Here is a 20,236-nt window from a genome sequence, read left to right on the forward strand (position 1 = left end):
TCACAACAGGCCTTGCTAAAAAGATTCTCCCCATCCTTCCTGTAGGCCCCCTTTAAGTACTGGAAGGCCGCACTAAGGTCTCCTCGCAGCCTTCTCTTCTCCAGGCTGAACAACCCCAACTCTCTCAGCCTGGCCTCATAGGAGAGGTGCTCCAGCCCTCGGATCATTTTTGTGGCCTCCTCTGGACCCGCTCCAGCAGGTCCATGTCCTTCTTGTGCTGAGGGCCCCAGAGCTGCACGCAGTACTCCAGGTGGGGTCTCACCAGAGCAGAGTAGAGGGGCAGAATCCCCTCCCTCGACCTGCTGGCCACGCTGCTTTTGATGCAGCCCAGGATGGGGTTGGCTTTCTGGGCTGCAAGCGCACATTGCCGGCTCATGTCCAGCTTTTCATCCCCCAGCACCCCCAAGTCCTTCTCCGCAGGGCTGCTCTCAATCCCTTCATCCCCCAGCCTGTGTTGATATCGGGGGTCGCCCCGTCCCAGGTGCAGGACCTTGCACTTGGCCTTGTTGAACCTCATGAGGTTCACAGAGGCCCACCTCTCCAGCTTGTCCAGGTCCCTCTGGATGACATCTCGTCCTCCTGGTGTGTCAACCGCACCACTCAGCTTGGTGTCGTCTGCAAACTTGCTGAGGGTGCACTCGATCCCACTGTCTATGTCACTGATGAAGATGTTAAATAGCACCGGTCCCAGTACGGACCCCTGAGGGACTCCACTTGTCACCGGTCTCCATGTGGACATCGAGCCATTGACCACGACCCTCTGGATGCGACCATCCAGCCAATTCCTTATCCACCGAACAGTCCACCCTTCAAATCCATATCTCCCCAATTTAGAGAGAATCATAGAATCATAGAATCCTAGAATCGTTTAGGTTGGAAAAGACCTTTACGATCATCCAGTCCAACCATTAACCTACACTACCAAGTCTACTCTAAGCCAATCAAGGGTAGACTAGACTAAACCATGTCCCGAAGTGCCACATCTACCCGTTTTTTAAACACCTCCAGGGATGGGGACTCCACCACCTCTCTGGGCAGCCTGTTCCAATGCTTGACCACCCTTTCCGTAAAGGAATTTTTCCTAATATCCAACCTAAACCTCCCCTGGCGCAGCTTAAGCCCGTTTCCTCTCGTCCTATCACTAACTACTTGGGAGAAGAGACCAACACCCACCTCACTACAACCTCCTTTCAGGCAGTTGCAGAGAGCGATAAGGTCTCCCCTCAGCCTCCTCTTCTCCAGGCTAAACAACCTCAGTTCCCTCAGCCGCTCCCCATCAGCCCTGTGCTCCAGACCCTTCACCAGCTTCGTTGCCCTTCTCTGGACACGCTCCAGCACCTCAATGTCTTTCTTGTATTGAGGGGCCCAAAACTGGACACAGGATTCCAGGTGTGGCCTCACCAGTGCTGAGTACAGGGGGACAATCACCTCCCTGCTCCTGCTGGCCACACTATTCCTGATACAAGCCAGGATGCTGTTGGCCTTCTTGGCCACCTGGGCACACTGCTGGCTCATGTTCAGCCGGCTGTCAACCAGCACCCCCAGGTCCTTTTCGGCCAGGCAGCTTTGCAGCCACTCTTCCCCAAGCCTGGAGCGTTGCATGGGGTTGTTGTGACCCAAGTGCAGGACCCGGCACTTGGCCTTGTTGAACCTCATACAGTTGGCCTCGGCCCATCGGTCCAGCCTGTCCAGGTCCCTCTGCAGGGCCATCCTACCCTCCAGCAGATCGACACTCCCACCCAGTTTGGTGTCGTCTGCAAAGTTACTGAGGGTGCACTCAATCCCCTCATCCAGATCATCGATAAAGATATTAAACAAGGCTGGCCCCAAAACAGAGCCCTGGGGAACACTGCTCGTGACCGGCTGCCAACTGGACTGAACTCCATTCACCACTACTCTCTGGGCTCGGCCACCCAACCAGTTTTTTACCCAGCAAAGAGTACGCCTATCCAAGCCATGAGCTGCCAGCTTCCCAAGGAGAATATCGTGGGAGACTGTGTCAAAAGCTTTGCTAAAGTCCAGGTAAATGACATCCACAGCCTTTCCATCATCTACCAGGCGGGTCACCAGGTCATAAAAGGAGATCAGAGAAGGATGTTGTGGGGGACTGTGTCGAAGGCTTTACACAAGTCCAAATAGATGACACCCGTTGCTTTTCCCTTGTCCACTGATGCTATCACTCTTTCCTATAATGCCACTAGGTTGGTCAGGCAGGACTTGCCCTTGGTGAAGCCATGCTGGCTGTCTCGAATCACCTCCCTGTCCTCCATGAGCTTGAGCACAGCTTCTAGGAGGATCTGTTCCATGATCTTCCCAGGCACAGAGGTGAGGCTGACAGGTCAGTAGTTCCCAGGGTCCTCCTTTCTTCTCTTTTTAAAAATGGGCACAACATTCCCCTTCTTCCAGTAAGCAGGGACTTCACCTGACTGCCATGCCTTTTCAAATATCATGGAGAGTGGCTTGGCAACTACATCAGCTAACTTGAAGAAACACAATGAATTCCACTGGATTAGAATGTACAACTCTATATTTACCTATGTTAAAACTGAAAAAAAATAACTAAAAGGCAAAGAAAATCCTATAAAACCAACACTTTTCACATTTTTAAAAAATTGAACATACTTCAATGAACACAAGCTCCAAAACTTTCCTCTGGCCTTTGTTTATTTACTTAGTAAAGCTGATAGTTTGTTAAAATCTTAGCCTCTTTGAATTCTATGAACTACATCCTTCTGATCACAATTGAATGAGTTTACTTCACCTATTCTATTTTCATAGAATCATAGAAGGGTTTGGGTTGGAAGAAACCTTTAAAGGTCATCTAGTTCCAACCTCCCTGCCATGGGCAGGGACATCTTTCAGTAGACCAGGTTGCTCAAAGCCCTGGCCAACCTGACCTCGAAAACTTCCAGGGATGGGGCATCCACAGCTTCTCTGCGCAACCTGTTCCAGTGTCTCACCACCCTCATAAGGAATTTCTTCGTTATGTCCAATCTAAACCTACCCTCTTTCAGTTTAAAACTGTAATCCCTTGTCCTGTCACTACTGGCCCTGGTAAAAAGTCTCTCTCCATCTTTCCTATAGGCCCCCTTTCAGTACTGAAAGGCCGCAATAAGGTCTCCTTGCAGCCTTCTCTTCTCCAGGCTGAACAACCCCAACTCTCTCAGCCTGGCCTCATAGGAGAGGTGCTCCAGCCCTCTGACTGTTTTCATGGCCCTGCTCTGGACCTGCTCCAACAGGTCCATGTCTTTCCTGTGCTGAGGACCCCAGAGCTGGATACAGTACTCCAGGTGGAGTCTCAGAAGAGCAGAGTAGAGGGGGAGATTCACGTCCCTCAACCTGCTGGCCACGCTTCTTTTATGCAGCGCAGGATACGACTGACTTTCTGGGCTGTGAGTGCACATTGCCAGGTCAGGTCCAGATTTTCATCCATCAGTATCCCCAGGGCTGCTCTCAATCCCTTCATCCCCCAGTCTGTATTGATATTAGGGATTGCCCCAACCCAGGTGCAGGACCCTGCACTTGGCCTTGTTGAACCTCATGAGGTTCAGATGGGCCCACGTCTCAAGCCTGTCAAGGTCCCTCTGGATGGCATCCCTTCCCTCAAGTGAATCAACTGCACCACTCAGCTTGATGTCATCTGCAAACTTGCTGAGGGTGCACTCGATCCCACTGTCTATGTCGTTGATGAAGATATTGAATAGTGTTGGTCCCAGTACAGACCCTTGAGGGACACCACTCATTACTGGTTTCCACTTGGACATTGAGCCCTTGAGTGTAACTCTTTGGATGTGGCCATCCAGCCAATTCCTTATGCCTCTAACAGTCCATCCATCCAACCCATATCTCGCCATTTCAGAGGCAAGAATTAGTCAGGCACGATTTGCCCTTGGGGAAGTGATAGTGGCTGTCTCTAATCACCTCCCTGTCATCCGTATGTTGTGACATGTCTTCCAGGAGGATCTGCTCCATGATCTTACTGGGCACAGAGGTAAGGACAACTGGTTGGTAGTTCCCAGGGTCCTCCTTTCTTCCCTTTTTAAAAATGGGTGTGATGTAATTTTTCCTTTTCTCCAGTCACTGGGGACTTCACCTGACTGCCATGACTTTTCAAATATGGTGGAGAGTGGCTTGGCAAAGACATCAGCCATTTCCCTCAGGACTCTGAGATGCATCTCGTTTGGTCCCATAGACTTCTGTATGTTCAGGTTCCTCAGGTGGTCTTGAACCTGATCTTCTCCTATGGTGGGAGGGACTTTGCTCCCCCAGTCCCTGCCTTAAGGTCCATCCACTCGAGAGGTGTGGGAAGAGAGATTGCCAGTGAAAATGGAAGCAAAACAGTTGTTGAGTACCTCAGCCTTTTCCATGTCTGTTGTCACCAGATCCCCTGTTTCATTTATTGGGGGGGAAAGGTGTACAATTTTTTTTTCTTCCTTTTCTGACCAATGTATCTGTAAAAGCCCTTCTTATGATTCTTCACATTCCTTGCCAAATTCAGCTCCAGCTGTGCCTTAGCTTTTCTGAGCCCACCCCTACACATCCAGGCAGTGTCCCTATATTCTTCCCAGGATACACGTCCCTGCTTCCACTGTCTGTGCATTTCCTTCTTACACTTTAGTTCGACCAGGATGTCCTTATTTGGCCATGCTGGTCTCCTGCCTTCCTTGCCCAATTTCTTGCACATGGGAATCCACAGTTCTTGTGCTCTAAGAAAAATATCCTTAAAAAGCTGCCAGCTCTGTTCTGCTCCTTTATCCCTGAGGGCAGCTTCCCAGGAGTTCCCACCCACTAATTCCTTAAAGAACTGAAAGTTCACTTTCCTAAGTTTTAGGGTCCTGACTATACTTCTCACCTGGCCTATATCCCTCAAGACCATGAATTCCACCAGGGCATGCTACAGCCAATCTTGTTCTCTCCAGTAAGTTCCTCTGCATTAGTGAGCAACAGGTCCAGTAACGCTTCTCCTCTGGCTGGGTTGTCTATCACCTGGATTAGGAAGTTATCATCTATGTACTCCAAGAGTCTCCTGAACTGCTTACACCTCGCTGTGCAGCTTTTCCAGCAGATGTCAGGGTGATTGAAGTCCCCCAGCAGGATCAGGGCCTGCAAGTGTGATGCTTTCTGTAGTTGAGGTAAGAACACTTCATCAACAGGCTCCCTTTGATTGGGCAGCCTGTAGTAAACACCAACCACAAGGTTTCTTTTGTTGGCTTGGTCACTAATTTTTACCCATAAGCTCTCAACCTGCCCATCGCTGTTTTTCAGACAGCTCTATGCAATCCATTTTTTTATGCAGAGGGCAACCCTCCCCCCACCTCTCCTTCCTTACCTGTCCCTCCTGAACAGTTTATAGCCATCTATTGCAGCTCTCCAGTCATGTGATTTGTCCCACCATATTTCAGTGATTTCAATTAGCTCATCGCTTTCCAACTGCACAGTGGCTTCCAGCTCCTCCTGCTTGTTACCCATGCTGCATGCACTGGTATAGAGACACTTCAGTTGGACTGTCGACTGTCTCACCTTTTTGGTTGAACCTTTTTGGAGGGTTGGGGGGCATTCCTCATTAATTTACTAGGTGCACTTATCCACCCTGTTGCTTGTGAGTACACAAGTGTCACAGCTTTGGACACCATCCCCCAAGTTCATTAGTTTAAAACGTGATTCGCTGTCAGCCACTCTGCCAGTGAAGATTCTCCTGCCTCTTCTAGATAGGTGACTCCCACCTCTCCCTGATAATCTGTATTCATCAAAGGACATCCCATGACTGTAGAAACCAAAGCCCTGGCAATGACACCAGTCACAAAGCCGGGTGTTCGTCTGCATGATGCATCGACTTCTGCCCACACCCCTGTCCCTGACTGGCAAGATAGAGGAGAAGATCACTTGGGCTCCTGTCCCTTTCACTTGGGCCACCAGGGCTCTGAAGTCCTGCTTGATCTTGTCCAGGTTATGCTTTACCATGTCACTGGTGCCCACATGGGGAAAGAAGTAGGGGATAGTCTGTGCTTTTTATCACTTGTGGCAGTCTCTCTGTGACATCCCGGATCTTGGCTCCTGGCAAGCAGCAAATTTCTCTTGACTGTAGATCAGGCCAGCAGATGGATGTCTCAGTGCCTCTCAGCAGAGAGTCACCCACTACTAGTACTCTCTGCTTCCTTTTGCAGGTTTTAGTGTGTGCAACTGGTGCATTTTCTCCCTGTGAGTCTTGCTCATTGGCTTCATCCACTGCTAAGATTTTGCATCTGTTGCTGGTTGGTACATATGAGGAAATGGGGTGAAGTGATATCCTGTTCCCATGGGTCACCAGAGACCATGGTGCCTCCTTCTCCAAGGTGCTGTCTGTTTGCTGTTGATGCTCTTTGTCTGGTAGTCCTTGGAAGTCAGTGCCATGGAGCCCTAATATTTCTTCTTGCAATGCCTCAAATAGTACGCTATTTCTTGTTCCCCCTCCCTAATACAGCATAACCTGCTGACTTCCTCCTGCAGCTCCTCCACTCACTGCCTGAGTGACTCCACCAGAGCACACCTTGTACCGGTGGAGTTTCCACCCTCCTCCACCCAGGAGTGTGGGGTACAGACTTTACAGCCCTCTACCTGGACAGCAGCTTCTCTGATAGGAAGCTCTGTCTGTGTGGGTGCCTCCACTTGTCCCAGGCTAGCCTGGCTAGGAAGATGGTTCCCAACTGCTGCAGAGCACAGCCCTCACCTGATCTCTGCCACCATGCTTCCAATGATCTCAAAGCACTGCTTAATATGCCTTTCTAATTCCTTGGAGGCCTCAAGCTGCTGGGGTAGGCATGCACAGCCACCAGCTAGCTGGGGAGACCATCGGTGTTGCAGCCAAAGCCTGCAGGAGAGCAGAGCAGGCAGCAGCCCAGCAACTGGTAGAGTGAGCCACCCTTCTGCGCAAACTGCTGCACTGCTCCCCTCAGGCACTGCTCCCTGTTTGCACAAGCGAACTACCACGCTATGTCCTGGTCGCTGACGCTCCCTAGCAATTTGAACTAGCCGCGAGAACACCTCCTAACTCTCTCCTGGCCCCCTCCCGAGACGTGTGGCCTGCTGGCCGGTCCCTCCACACACAGCCCAAGGGTGCCGGGGGCCCAGAAACCCCCTCAGACACCTCCCGGGGACCTCACAAGCGTCTCACTCTACTCAGCACACGGCAACAACTGCTGCTGTTGTTCCGTTAGAACCTTGTGTAAAACTTTGACTGCAGATATTATGTGCATCCTCTAATATCTAGACCTGAAGGTAAATAATTGCTACATTCTTATTTCACTCCTACTGCACTCCTACTATTTCAGTATCAGATAGGGCTGCAGAAATAGGGATGAAGACTAGGTCATGTTGATCTCTGTGGACAGGCATACTATTTACAAATTACTAACTGATACTTAAAAATGGCACAGAAAATGTCCTTGTACTGGGTTTGTGTGGCAAGGTTTTGGTAGCAGGGTGCTACAGGGGTGGCTTCTGTGAGAAGCTGCTAGAAGCTTCCCCCATGTCCCACAGAGCCAGTGCCAGCCGGCTCCAAGACGGACCCGCCACTGGCCAAGGCCAAGCCAATCAGCAACAGTGGGAGCACCTCTGGGATAACATAGTTAAGAAGGAAAAAAAAACCAAAACACCAACCCAAACAAAAAAAACTCCCCCAACCCCCCCCCCCAACACCAGGACACAAGCTGCAGCTGGAGTGAGGAGTGCGAATATGTGAGAGGAAGGACTGCAGACACCAAGGCCAGTGCACAAGGAGGGGGAGGAGGTGCTCCAGGCACCGGAGCAGAGATTCCCCTGCAGCCCCTGGTGCAGCCCATGGTGAGGCAGCTGTGCCCCTGCACCCATGGAGGCCCCCGGGGAGCAGAGATCCACCTGCACCCGGGGAGGAGCCCACGCCGGAGCAGGGGATGGGCCCGAAGGAGGCTGTGACCCATGGGAAGCCTGCGCTGGAGCAGGCTCCTGGCAGGGCCTGTGGCCCCGTGGGGAGAGAGGAGCCCACGCTGGAGCGGTTTGTTGGCAGCACTTGTGACCCCACGGGGGACCCACGCTGGAGCAGTTCATGAAGGACTGTAGCCTGTGGGAAGGACCCACGTCAGAGAGGTTCCTGGAGGACTGTCTCCTGTGGGAGGGACCCCACGCTGGAGCAGGGGAAGAGTGTGAGGAGTCCTCCCCTGAGGAGGAAGGAGCGGCAGAGACAACGTGTGATGAACTGACCACAACCCCCATTCCCCGTCCCCCTGCACCGCTTGAAGGGGAGGAGGTAGAGAAAATCGGGAGTGAAGTTGAGCCTGGGAGGAAGGGAGGGGTGGGGGGAAGGTGTTTTAAGATTTAATTTTCATTTCTTATTATCCTACTCTGATTTGACTGATAATAAATTAAACGGATTTTCTCCAAGTCAAGTCTGTTTTGCCCATGATGGTAATTGCTGAGTGATCTCTCCCTGTCCTTATCTCGACCCATGAGCATTTCGTTATATTTTCTCTCCCCTGTCCAGCTGAGGAGGGGGAGTGATAGAGCAGCTTTGGTGGGCACCTGGTGTCCAGGCAGGGTCAACCCACTGTTGTCCAAAATTGATGCTGCTATAGATGTCCATTGTAAAGTCCTACCCTAACTCCGCTTAGTTAACAGATTGTCTGAGAGCAGAGGTCTAAGGTGACCCTAACTAAATCATACAATATGGTTTTGTTAAGTTGACAGATTGTCCGGGAGCAGGAGTTTAGGTGATGTGTTACTGACTTGATCAGTAAACCGCGAGAAGTTACTTAAGATCTGCCAAGAAGGAAATTAGGGGAAAGGTAATTCCGGCAGGGGGAGATCGCGACCACTGACTCATGAGCCCCCTACCACAGTTACACCCCAGACTCAAATTGAAGGACAACTGAGCATGCTCACTAATTTAAATAGTAGGCAAAGAGATTTTAAGCAGTCATAGCACTACATATGTATTAGGGAATTAAATATGGTAATGAATGTGTATAAATAGAGGCTGACAATGATTCGGTGTGCTAGCTTTGTGGAATTACCACCTAGCACCCAAACTTGCACAACTTTGAGAATAAAACAGTATCTCGTCTCAGTGTGTGAATACTGGCTTATTGCACACCGGGTAAGCAAGCCCTATTTGGGACAACACCACCATGGCACAAATCCCTTGGCCGCAGGCTAAACTCAGCCAGCTCACTGTACCAGAGGAGCCTGCAGGCAGCTCCAAATTGGTACCGGCGATTACGCCACCTTCGTGGCCTTGCCTTTATCTAACAGTGCAGCAAGGAGTTCTCATGTGAACGTCCTTCCTGTTTGCCAGCAGAAATGATGAATAGAGTTGTTTTATTGTAAGAAAAGCCTATAAAAGCTTGAATGACCTTACTGTAGGAGTCCCCTCTACGGACAGGGTCTGCACAGCATGCTGCATGTGGGTCAGAGTCCTGTTCAATGGTACACTGCTCAGGGTTCCCAGCATCTAAAGGGACATAAGATTATCTATGTTTTTCTCTTCTTATAGTGTTAGCTCTAATAAATAGCATTTTAAATGTTACCTTACAGAGTCTGAGTGCCTTTCTTGCTAGGATCATCACGGACCAGCACCTCCCAGTACAAAACAGGGGTATGTAAGAAGCTGGGAGGGAACACAACCTGGACAGCTGACCCAGATTGACCAAAGGGATATTCCATACCATATGATGTCGTGCTCAGCAATAAAAGGTCAGGGAAAGGAGCAGGAAGCAGAGATGTATGTGGTTATGGCATTTGTCTTCCCAAGTAACTGTTAACATGTGCTGAGGCCCTGCTTTCCTGGCCATGGCTAAACACCTGATTGCCAATGGGAAACAGTGAATTAATTCCTTTTTTTGCTTTCCTTACACGCACAGCTTTTACTTTCGCTAATAAACTGTCATTATCTCAACCATGAGTCCTCTTGTCTTCCTTCTATTTTCTCCCTGTCCCGCAGGAGAGGGGAGTGAGTGAGAGGCTGTATGGGTGTTTGGCTGTTGGCCAGGGTCAACTCACCACATTTAGCAAAGCTTCCACTGTTTGACTATAGGAGCAATTACTGTGTCATACTAGTGTACTGGATTCTTTTTCTTTTATAAAAAATAAAGGACAGAATTAACAGCAGTGGGCAGCAGTTTCAGCAAAACTGGAACTCATGTAAGGTTTCTTGGTTTCTAGCACAGTCCCTACCTAATTTCCACCTTCCTCTGAATTGTCTGATGAGAAGCAACTGCTGTAGCAAGACCATCCATTTTGCTTGTGTCCTAGTTAGTAGTTTGCACCACACACTGAAATCAAGTTCCAGTGCAAAACTAAGAGCCAGTACTGATGAAAAATGAAATTAAGTCACCTAGCAATTGAGAGTGAGCCAAGTAGAGCTGGAAGATACTGTTTGTTGACAGCTGTAACTTAGACCAATCCAAACATTTTCATGAATGCAACAAAAGGCAGCTTTATTATTCCAGGATGATCTTCCAGACAAATTGTAGTTTGCAAAACATTGAACTGTTACAATGTTATTGTAATGGAAAGTCTTAGTAAACTAAATACAGTCTTAGTAAACTAAATATAGTCTTAGTGAACTATATATTCATATAAGTACCATTCTACTACTATTTCTATAATCTATAAATGTTTATACAAATACATTAACAACAAAAAAAGAGCCAAGGAGAATCTCCATCCTTTGCTGGATGTGGGGGGGAACATTGCCACCGAGGATGAGGAAAAGGCTGAGGTACTTCATGCCTTCTTTGCCTCTGTGTTTAATAGCCAGACCAGTCATCCCCAGGGTACTCAGCCCCCTGAGCTGGAAGACGGGGACGGGGAGCAGAATGGAGCCCCCATAATCCAGGAGGAAGCAGTTAATGACCTGCTATGCCACCTGGACGCTCACAAGTCTATGGGGCCGGATGGGATCCACCCGAGAGTACTGAGGGAGCTGGCGGAGGAGCTCGCCAAGCCACTCTCCATCATCTATCAGCAGTCCTGGTTAACAGGGGAGGTCCCTGATGACTGGAGGCTTGCCAATGTGACGCCCATCTACAAGAAGGGCCGGAAGGAGGACCTGGGGAACTACAGGCCTGTCAGCCTGACCTCGGTGCCGGGGAAGATTATGGAGCGGTTCATATTGAGTGCGCTCAAGAGGCATGTGCAGATCAACCAGGGGATGAGGCCCAGTCAGCATGGGTTCATGAAAGGCAGGTCCTGCTTGACCAACCTGATCTCCTTTTATGACCTGGTGACCTGCCTGGTGGATGAGGGAAAGGCTGTGCATGTCGTCTACCTGGACTTCAATAAAGCCTTTGACACCGTCTCCCACAGCATTCTCCAGGAGAAACTGGCGGCTCATGGCTTGGATGGGCGTACTCTTTGCTGGGTAAAGAACTGGCTGGGTGGCCGAGCCCAGAGAGTTGTGGTGAATGGAGTTAAATCCAGTTGCTGATTGGTCACGAGTGGTGTTCCCCAGGGCTCCGTTTTGGGGCCAGCCTTGTTTAATATCTTTATCAATGATCTGGATGAGGGGATTGAGTGCACCCTCAGTAAGTTTGCAGATGACACCAAACTGGGCGGGAGTGTCGATCTGCTGGAGGGTAGGATGGCTCTACAGAGGGACCTGGACAGGCTGGACCGATGGGCCGAGGCCAACTGTATGAGGTTCAACAAGGCCAAGTGCCGGGTCCTGCACTTGGGTCACAACAACCCCATGCAACGCTACAGGCTTGGGGAAGAGTGGCTGCAAAGCTGCCTGGCCGAAAAGGACCTGGGGGTGCTGGTTGACAGCCGGCTGAACATGAGCCAGCAGTGTGCCCAGGTGGCCAAGAAGGCCAACAGCATCCTGGCTTGTATCAGGAATAGTGTGGCCAGCAGGAGCAGGGAGGTGATTGTGCCCCTGTACTCGGCGCTGGTGAGTCCGCACCTGGAATCCTGTGTCCAGTTTTGGGCCCCTCAGTACAAGAAAGACATTGAGGTGCTGGAGTGTGTCCAGAGAAGGGCAACAAAGCTGGTGAAGGGTCTGGAGCACAGGCCTTATGAGGAGCAGCTGAGGGAGCTGGGGTTGTTTAGTCTGGAGAAGAGGAGGTGAGGGGTGACCTTATCGCTCTCTACAACTACCTGAAAGGAGGCTGTAGTGAGGTGGGTGTTGGTCTCTTCTCCCAAGTAAGAAGCAATAGGACAAGATGAAACGGCCTCAAGTTGCACCAGGGGAGGTTTCGATTGGATATTGGGAAAAATTTCTCCACTGAAAGTATTGCCAAGAACTGGAACAGGCTGCCCAGGGAAGTGGTTGAGTCACCATCCCTGGAGGTGTTCAAAAAACGGGTAGACGTGGCACTTTGGGACGTGGTTTAGTGGGCATGGTGGTGTTGGGTTGATGATTGGACTGATGATCTTAGAGATCCTTTCCAACCTTAATGCTTCTATTCTAGTTTTACTTTCATTAAAAAGTAATCCAGCCACCAAGTCAGGAAACATTAAATTAATTATTCCTCTACCCTTAATGGGTTTAGTGATGGACTTGGTAGTCTTAGGCTAATGGTTGGACTGGAAGATCTTAAAGGTCTTTTCCAACCTTAATGATTCTATGATTCTGTTCTATGATTCTATGATCTTCCCACTCTAAAACCCGAATTGTTCACTTTCATAATCGAGGATTGAATTGCAGGTCCAAGTGTAAATTCTTATCTGTCAGTGAAAGACGACTCATAATTCATAGGAAAGGGACTGAAGTTCCTCAGTATTCAGGCTAAGACAGGTGAATGTATTTTCTGTGGTTTGGTTTACTCTTGTGATCAGTCAGGATCAGTGGAGTTGCAGAAAAGTATATGGAAACTGATTTACTAGTTAAAATATACTAGAAAGACAGTATCTATTAAGAACGTATGATGTTTTGCCCATGAGTTTGTTTTTCTTATTTGTTTTTTCACCTACTTTTTAAGAAACAGATGATGCCTCTCAATTTTCAAGGTCCGCATTACAGGGCTGATGTCTGCCAATATATTTTCTTATCCTCACATAAATTGATATCAGTAAGATTCAGGTCTGAAGGCATTACAACCAGATATTAACTGCTTCTTGACAATAGACACTCATCCCAACACCACAACACATTATCATGGACTGTCTGTACATATTTGCTTTATACACACCTTATAGTTTCCATACACTGATATGTAACTGGCTTAATTTTGACTTAACTTCCTTTTGCCAGGATTGCTCCCAACCATATAATGGATTTGCTAACTAAAATGTTAATTCTTCATATATATTCTTAAACATTTAACTACAGAGAAAGCTAATAGTCTCTTGAAAAATGTTTGTTTTGTTAACTAGGCCATTCAACTGAAGAAAGTAGATTTCTAGCAACTAAAACTACAAAGGACTCATTTCAGGTCTTGCATGTTACAGAGATACAGGATGACAAGGACTTGGCAATTTTAAGAATAGGTGAATGGTAATTTCTGGAGGAGTCCAACCTAATTGGACTGCATAGATCAGTTCTTGAAACCTGCCTTGCAGAAGATTCATCAGGCATATTTTTGAGTTGATTATAGCTCTAATTAATGTTACAAAATGTTACAGTGAAAATAGAGTTTTCTTAGCTTATTTTCAGTCCCAGGGCTTGGAAAAAGAGTAGGCTGTCTGTCGGGCTTCAAATAAGACTGAATACTGACAAACAAGAATCTTTTTCTTCTGAGATATAAAGCCAGTACTGAGGCTTTTTGAGAAAGAGAATGGAAGCTTTAGTGGAACAGAAAAAGAAAGACTTTCCCCTATGGAGGAATCTTTAACAATGCAAAAAGTTTTCCTGTCTATTGGCCTCACTTCTGCCAACTCCTGAAGATTTTGTGACTGGCAACTATAAGATATTTTGTACTTGCAAGTATCTTTTCATTCATGTATTAAAAACTGCACTTCAGATTCTGAGTCAATCAAGGAAACAATATGTTCATGCCAGGTTTTGGATTTCTCTAGGTAGGTATCAATACTGCAGCATAGCACTCTCTCCCCCTGTGACTGTGGGAAAAGGAACACCACGCAAATAATCTGTTGTCACTTACAGAAGAAAAACATGAAATAAAGACTGCTGATATCCTGCCATTCTTTACAATCACCGTTTTGATAAGAAAATAAAGAGCTGTAAAGATGTAAGAGAGTAAAACATCTCTTTTTTTCAGATTAAATAGCTTCTTTTGTCTATGTATCTCATGGAAGAAGGAAAATCATGCTACCCTGTCTCTCTGCCTGGATTTCAACACTTGGTTTTTATGGAACAGAAGCTTCCTATCATGATCTTCTCCCCACATCATGGTCCTGGAAATCTGAATTGTTCCTTTAACATCATGAGCTCAAGTATGTGAAGTGGAAATCTCTGTTGTGCCCCATCTTAAAGGACTGTTTCAATTCCAGAGTGGCATTTGCTCCTACTGCTGCACAGAGAGAGTTTGCCAGTGAGGAGAAAAAGAACTGAGCTTTGGTGACCAGGAGATGCAAGCTCACTCATATGAGCAATCCAATCTTTGACTACAATTGCAGTTTGGCCTTGCACTATGAGTTGTAATTTTTTCCATCCTAGTATTCTGTACTGCTAGTATCCAAAGTGGTAACTGGCTATTTAATTTCATTTATGACAAAACTTATGAGAGGCAACATATGCTCTAATTCCTTGGCTTGTTTTTAGGCATTGGGGTTAAGATCTTCAATGCAAAGAGATGCTTAGCAGGATATTCTTAATTGTCTAGGTCTAACTTTCATTGAAATTCGATCATCTTAAATGTCTGGCTTGTGGCATAACCAACAAAGTTCTTATTTCAATTATAATATTTTATCATAAGAAATTGTTATAAAATTATATTCAAGCATTTTCAAGCTCCAACCATCAACTGGCACCATTTCTTATTCCTGAAATTTTGAAATGAGTTGTGCTGTACTGTTTCACAAATTGGATATTTGTCGGTTAGAGACATCCCTTCCTTTCCATCTATTTACTTTTCTAAAAAAACCTCTCAAGTATTGTACTGTATAATGACATATAGTTTAGAAGAGGACCTTTTCTACAAACTTTAAACAGTATTATGGAGGATTTTCTATCCTAAAGTTCCTGTAATCATAATTTTTCTGAATACCTGAAAAAAACCCGGTGGTACAGGACCTACTGGCATGCCATCTCCTGAGGGAATGTTTCCTAGCACTGGACTGGGAGCTGCTGCAGCACTCTGAAAAGAACAAAGGGAAAATAAACCTTTGTCATTGCATGGTAGGCATAAAAAAACCAAAAGAAAAATCCCAAAAAAACCTTCAATGACCAAAATGCAGAAAGTAATTCTTGAGATATGTCATAATGTCATTGTTTCATCTAAAGGTAAATTAAAATTGTATAGTTTTTAGTCTTATTTTATACAAGCAGAATGATTTGTTAAAGATGACAAGTGTATGTTGAGGGGAAGGATGCTGGAGATTGTATGGACATACAAATATGTATTGACTAGATAGATCTTGACTAGATTTTTTTAAAAAAAATGTATCTCTGTGTCTATATATACACAAGCAAGAATGTAACTTGCACACTTTTTTTTGTATTATGTGTATAAACATACGGATGCATACGGATATATATGTAGCATAAGGAAATTAATTTATGCATTTTATGAGCAATTTCCAAGCACTTTAAAGATAATTTCAGCAGACTGTAATATTCTTTCAGAATTATATCAAGTTTCAAAACATAATTTTGTTACAAATAGTACAAGAAGGAATGCTCGCAATACTACTAGTAATACTCATGATTTTACCAACCCTCAAAATAACCACCATGATAAATTAGAAGAATTCAGGTTACATTTTTGGAAAGGGAAAAAAAAAAAAAAAAGGTATTTCTAAGAAGTGAATCAAAGAATGAAATTAGTTACCTTTGCAAATCCTTCAGATGGAAGAAGCAAATAAAGAATATTGCTTCTGGCAATTTATAAGCACGAGATCATCACAAAAAGGAAAGCCAAACCATTGTTGTTGTCATGTATTGCAACCTCAGTCACTTTTAATTTCCAGCAGTCTTTCTTCCTGCAATATGTTTCTGTTAGGGCACAAGACTGAATCACCCATAAAGACTTACAGTCTTTTGTAAAAGTACTCATGCACACACAATGCAAAGTGAGCTGCTTGCAGTTCACTAATGATTTGCCAATATCTGCCCTACAGAATATGCATGACGTTTATTAATTTATTACTCCATGCACTCTCACACTTGCTATCAGAAAGATGCAGATCTGTAAATTATATTTCCAGGTGTTTGGCACACTGTATAGGAAATTAAAGAATAATGCTGGAAAGATTTGAAAACTGGCACAAAGATGGACTGACCTTTTTAAACCAAGCAAAAAGGAAATATTCAGTTAATTACCAAAGATTTTTCAATGGCCTAAACTGTGCTGTAGAATCAATTTTTTTAACAACTAGGAGTAACACATTTAGCATCTAAGCTGTATGTTCTTCTCAAACAAAAGTCTAGAACGTGCTATTAAAGCATGAAGGTTGTAATAAGTACTGGCTTCAGAACTGAGTACGAGATTTTTGATTCCCTAGAAAACCCTGTAATAAAGGCCATTCTTATTTATGCAAAGATCTGGTCTGTAGGATCAATGTTAAAATATTAATCGCAATTGACAAAAAATGTCAGTCACATGAATTTGAAGTAGCAACCACATTTGAATCATAATATCTTTTTGTGAAGGACTAACATAAACCTATCAAGTTATTCTGTAAAGCTTCAGCAAATAAAGATGATTATCTGCTAGTAATGGCCATTCCTTGAATGCTGCCTGAAGTTCATGGGATTGGAGTATGAGGCTGTTAAGATGCATGGAAAAGCATACTACTCCCTGGAACATCTCAGGTCCTTCTTCCAGGTCTGTGGCACTATCTTGGACTCCCAGGGGGGAAAATAAGCAAGTGGTATGAATGCACAGAAATAACTCCTGAAGAACAATGTAATTTTGTTATCCTTCTTTTCTTTTGCATGGCATCTGTGTCTGCCCACTAATTACTCTCAGAATATCTATATTTCCAAAGTAGAACAGACAAGAAAGTTCTGGGGATTTTTTAGGCAAAAAATGGACTTGGTTAAACTGAGCATCAGATCATAATGTCAAGTAAAATCATGAACAGATGTACAGCTTCCAGATGTACAGGTTTTCTAGCTAAAGAATGTCAACAGTAACATCACTGATGGAGAAAACTGATGATGTTAAAAGCTTGAACAACCTAAAATGTCCAAAATACTCTGCACTGCAGCCTCAAACTAAGAGGGAGTAGCCCATTAAAAGGGAATTAATACTTATGAACCTGATTACAATATCATCCCTCCTTGCATACTAATGCCTTATTGTCCCTATGCTACCTTAGAAGTGTCTGTCTTTAGTGGTCATGTGTGAAGCACTGTAATATGTCCAACAGAGTTGATGTTACAGAATAAAGTATTTAAACAGACTGAAATCACTGGGCAAATATATGTCAACAGTATCAAGTCAGTTATTCAAAATCCTGTAAATGGAGAGATCTCAAAAAAAGAACCAAGTAGCACCTCCTTTGATATATGATCAGCTTTCTGAAGGCTTCCACCACAAGTTCCACATTTGCTCACATTATTTAAACTAAATTATATGCATGTCAGAGTGCCTTAATGAACAGTGGAAAATGGGTCTTAGATGTCCTTCTCAATTGAGACCTCTGTCAGACTATCTTGGTTATGAAACAATGTAAGAGGAGAGAGTGACTTCTCATGGTACAGTATTCCTATAGGGATATGGCGATCTGCCCCAGCAGAGTTCACTCTGTTTTCCACACTTCAAAAATCACTTTAAAACAAAACAAAGCAAAAGAAAAAATGGTAAATTATACTTAACAGGTAAAAAAAAGACTGAAAGAAGTAATGCCTATTCCAAAATAGGCCTGCTGGCAGCTGATGGAGATCAGCTGTCTCCAAAGGGGAAAAGGATCCTCGCCCATGAGTTGGCGGGACTCATTGAGAGGGCTTTAAACTAGGTTTGAAGGGGGAAGGGGATATAAACGGGCCCGCTAGTGAGGAACCCAGGGGCAGCATGGCAACATTGGGGGTGAAATCGATAGCCCGGCTCAAGTGCATGTACATCAATGCACGCAGCATGGGAAACAAACAGGAGGAGCTGGAAGCCCTTGTGCAGCAGGATGGCTATGACATAGTCGCCATCACAGAAACGTGGTGGGACGACTGTCATGGCTGGAGTGCTGCACTGGATGGCTGTTAGCTCTTCAGAAGGGATAGGCAGGGAAGGAGAGGTGGTGGGGTGGCTCTGTATGTTAGGGAGTGTTTTGACTGCATAGAGCTCGACAGTGGTGATGATAAGGTCGAGTGCTTCTGGGTAAGGATGAGGGGGAAGGCCAGCAAGGCGGATGTCCTGTTGGGAGTCTGCTATAGACCACCCAGCCAGGCTGAAGGGATAGATGAGGCATTCTATAAGCGGCTGGCAGAAGTCCCACAATCGCTAGCCCTTGTTCTCGTGGGGGACTTCAACTTGCCGGACATCTGCTGGAAATACAACACAGCAAACAGTGTACGAGGTGCCTGGAGTGTGGGGAAGATAACTTCCTGACGCAGCTGGTAAGTGAGCCTACCAGGGGAGGTGCCTCGCTTGACCTGCTGTTTACAAACAGAGAAGGACTTGTGGGAGATGTGGTGGTAGGAGGCCATCTTGTCTTAGAGACCATGATAGGATACAGTTTTCGATTCTGGGTGAAGTAAAGGAGGAGGGCCAGTAAAACCACTACCACAGACTTCCAGAGGGCAGACTTTGGCCTGTTCAGGACACTGGTTGGGGGAGTCCCTTGGGAGGCAGTCCTGAAGGGCTGTCCAGGTTTCGGCTGGGATAGAGTTGCATAGAGTAAAACACTGATGTTTTAGTTGTTGCTCAGTACTGCTTATGCCAGTCAAGGGCTTTTCAGCTTCCCATGCTCTGCCAGGGGCACAAGAAACTGGGAGGGGGCACAGCCAGAATAGTTGATCCAAACTGCCCCAAGGGCTATTCCATACCATATGACATCATGCTCAGTATAGAAACTGGGGGGGGTTGGACGAGGAGCAGCGATCGCTGCTCGGGAACTGTCTGGGCATTGGCCAGCAGGCGGTGAGGAATTGCATTGTGCATCACTTGCTTCATGTATCATTATTATTATTATCATATTGTTATTACTACTACTACTATTTTATTTTATTTTACTTCAATTATTAAACTGTTCTTATCTCACCCCAGGAGTGTTTCTCACTCTTACTCCTCCGATTCTCTCCCCCAACCCATCGGGGCAGAGGGAGTGAGCGAGCGGCTGCGTGGTGCTTGGTTGCTGGCTGGGGCTAAACCATGACAAGGGCAAAGGTGTCCAGGAAGGCTGGGTGTTCTTCAAGAAGGCAGTCTTACAGTTGCAGGAGCGGGCTGTCCCCATGTGCCGTAAGACCAACCGGCGGGGAAATCGACCGGCCTGGCTAAATAGGGAGCTTTTGCGGGGACTCAGGGAAAAAAGGAGAGTCTACCACCTTTGGAAGAAGGGGCAGGCAACTCAGGAGGTGTACAGGGATCTTGTTAGGTCCTGCAGGGAGGAAATTAGAAAAGCAAAAGCCCAGCTAGAACTCAATCTGGCCAGTGCTGTAAAAGACAATAAAAAATGCTTTTATAAGTACATCAGCAATAAAAGGAGAGCCAAGGAGGATCTCCATCCTTTGCTGGATGTGGGGGGGAACATTGTCACCGAGGACAAGGAAAAGGATGAAGTACTTAACGCCGCCTTTGCCTCTGTGTTTAACAGCCAGACCGGTCATCCCCAGGGTACTCAGGCCCCTGAGCTAGAGGATAGGGATGGGGACCAGAATGGAGCCCACATAGTCCAGGAGGAAGCAGTTAGTGACCTGCTACGCCACCTGGACGCTCACAAGTCTATGGGGCCGGATGGGATCCACCCGAGAGTACTGAGGGAGCTGGCGGAGGAGCTCGCCAAGCCACTCTCCATCATCTATCAGCAGTCCTGGTTAACAGGGGAGGTCCCTGATGACTGGAGGCTTGCCAATGTGACGCCCATCGACAAGAAGGGCCGGAAGGAGGACCCGGGGAACTACAGGCCTGTCAGCTTGACCTCGGTGCTGGGGAAGATTATGGAGAGGTTCATCTTGAGCGAACTCCACAGGCAAGTACAGGTCAACCAGGGGATCAGACCCAGCCAGCAT

General features: G+C 46.4%; 1 protein-coding gene across 28 annotated transcripts in view; it reads right to left on the reverse strand.

The window, feature by feature from the left end:
- Positions 1-20,236, reverse strand: part of LOC142596543 (single-stranded DNA-binding protein 2-like) — a 145,947-nt gene that overhangs the window by 50,516 nt on the left and 75,195 nt on the right. For 21 of the 28 annotated variants that reach the window (XM_075725701.1, XM_075725719.1, XM_075725712.1 and 18 more), the window contains one exon: positions 15,117-15,206. The exons of the other annotated variants lie outside the window; for them this stretch is intronic. In XM_075725701.1, the coding sequence (XP_075581816.1) occupies positions 15,117-15,206 (90 nt within the window). The remainder of the gene's footprint in view (positions 1-15,116; positions 15,207-20,236) is intronic. 28 annotated transcript variants of the gene reach the window in all.

The sequence above is a fragment of the Pelecanus crispus genome, chromosome W (assembly GCF_030463565.1).
Source record: "Pelecanus crispus isolate bPelCri1 chromosome W, bPelCri1.pri, whole genome shotgun sequence".
NCBI classification, from domain to species: domain Eukaryota; kingdom Metazoa; phylum Chordata; class Aves; order Pelecaniformes; family Pelecanidae; genus Pelecanus; species Pelecanus crispus.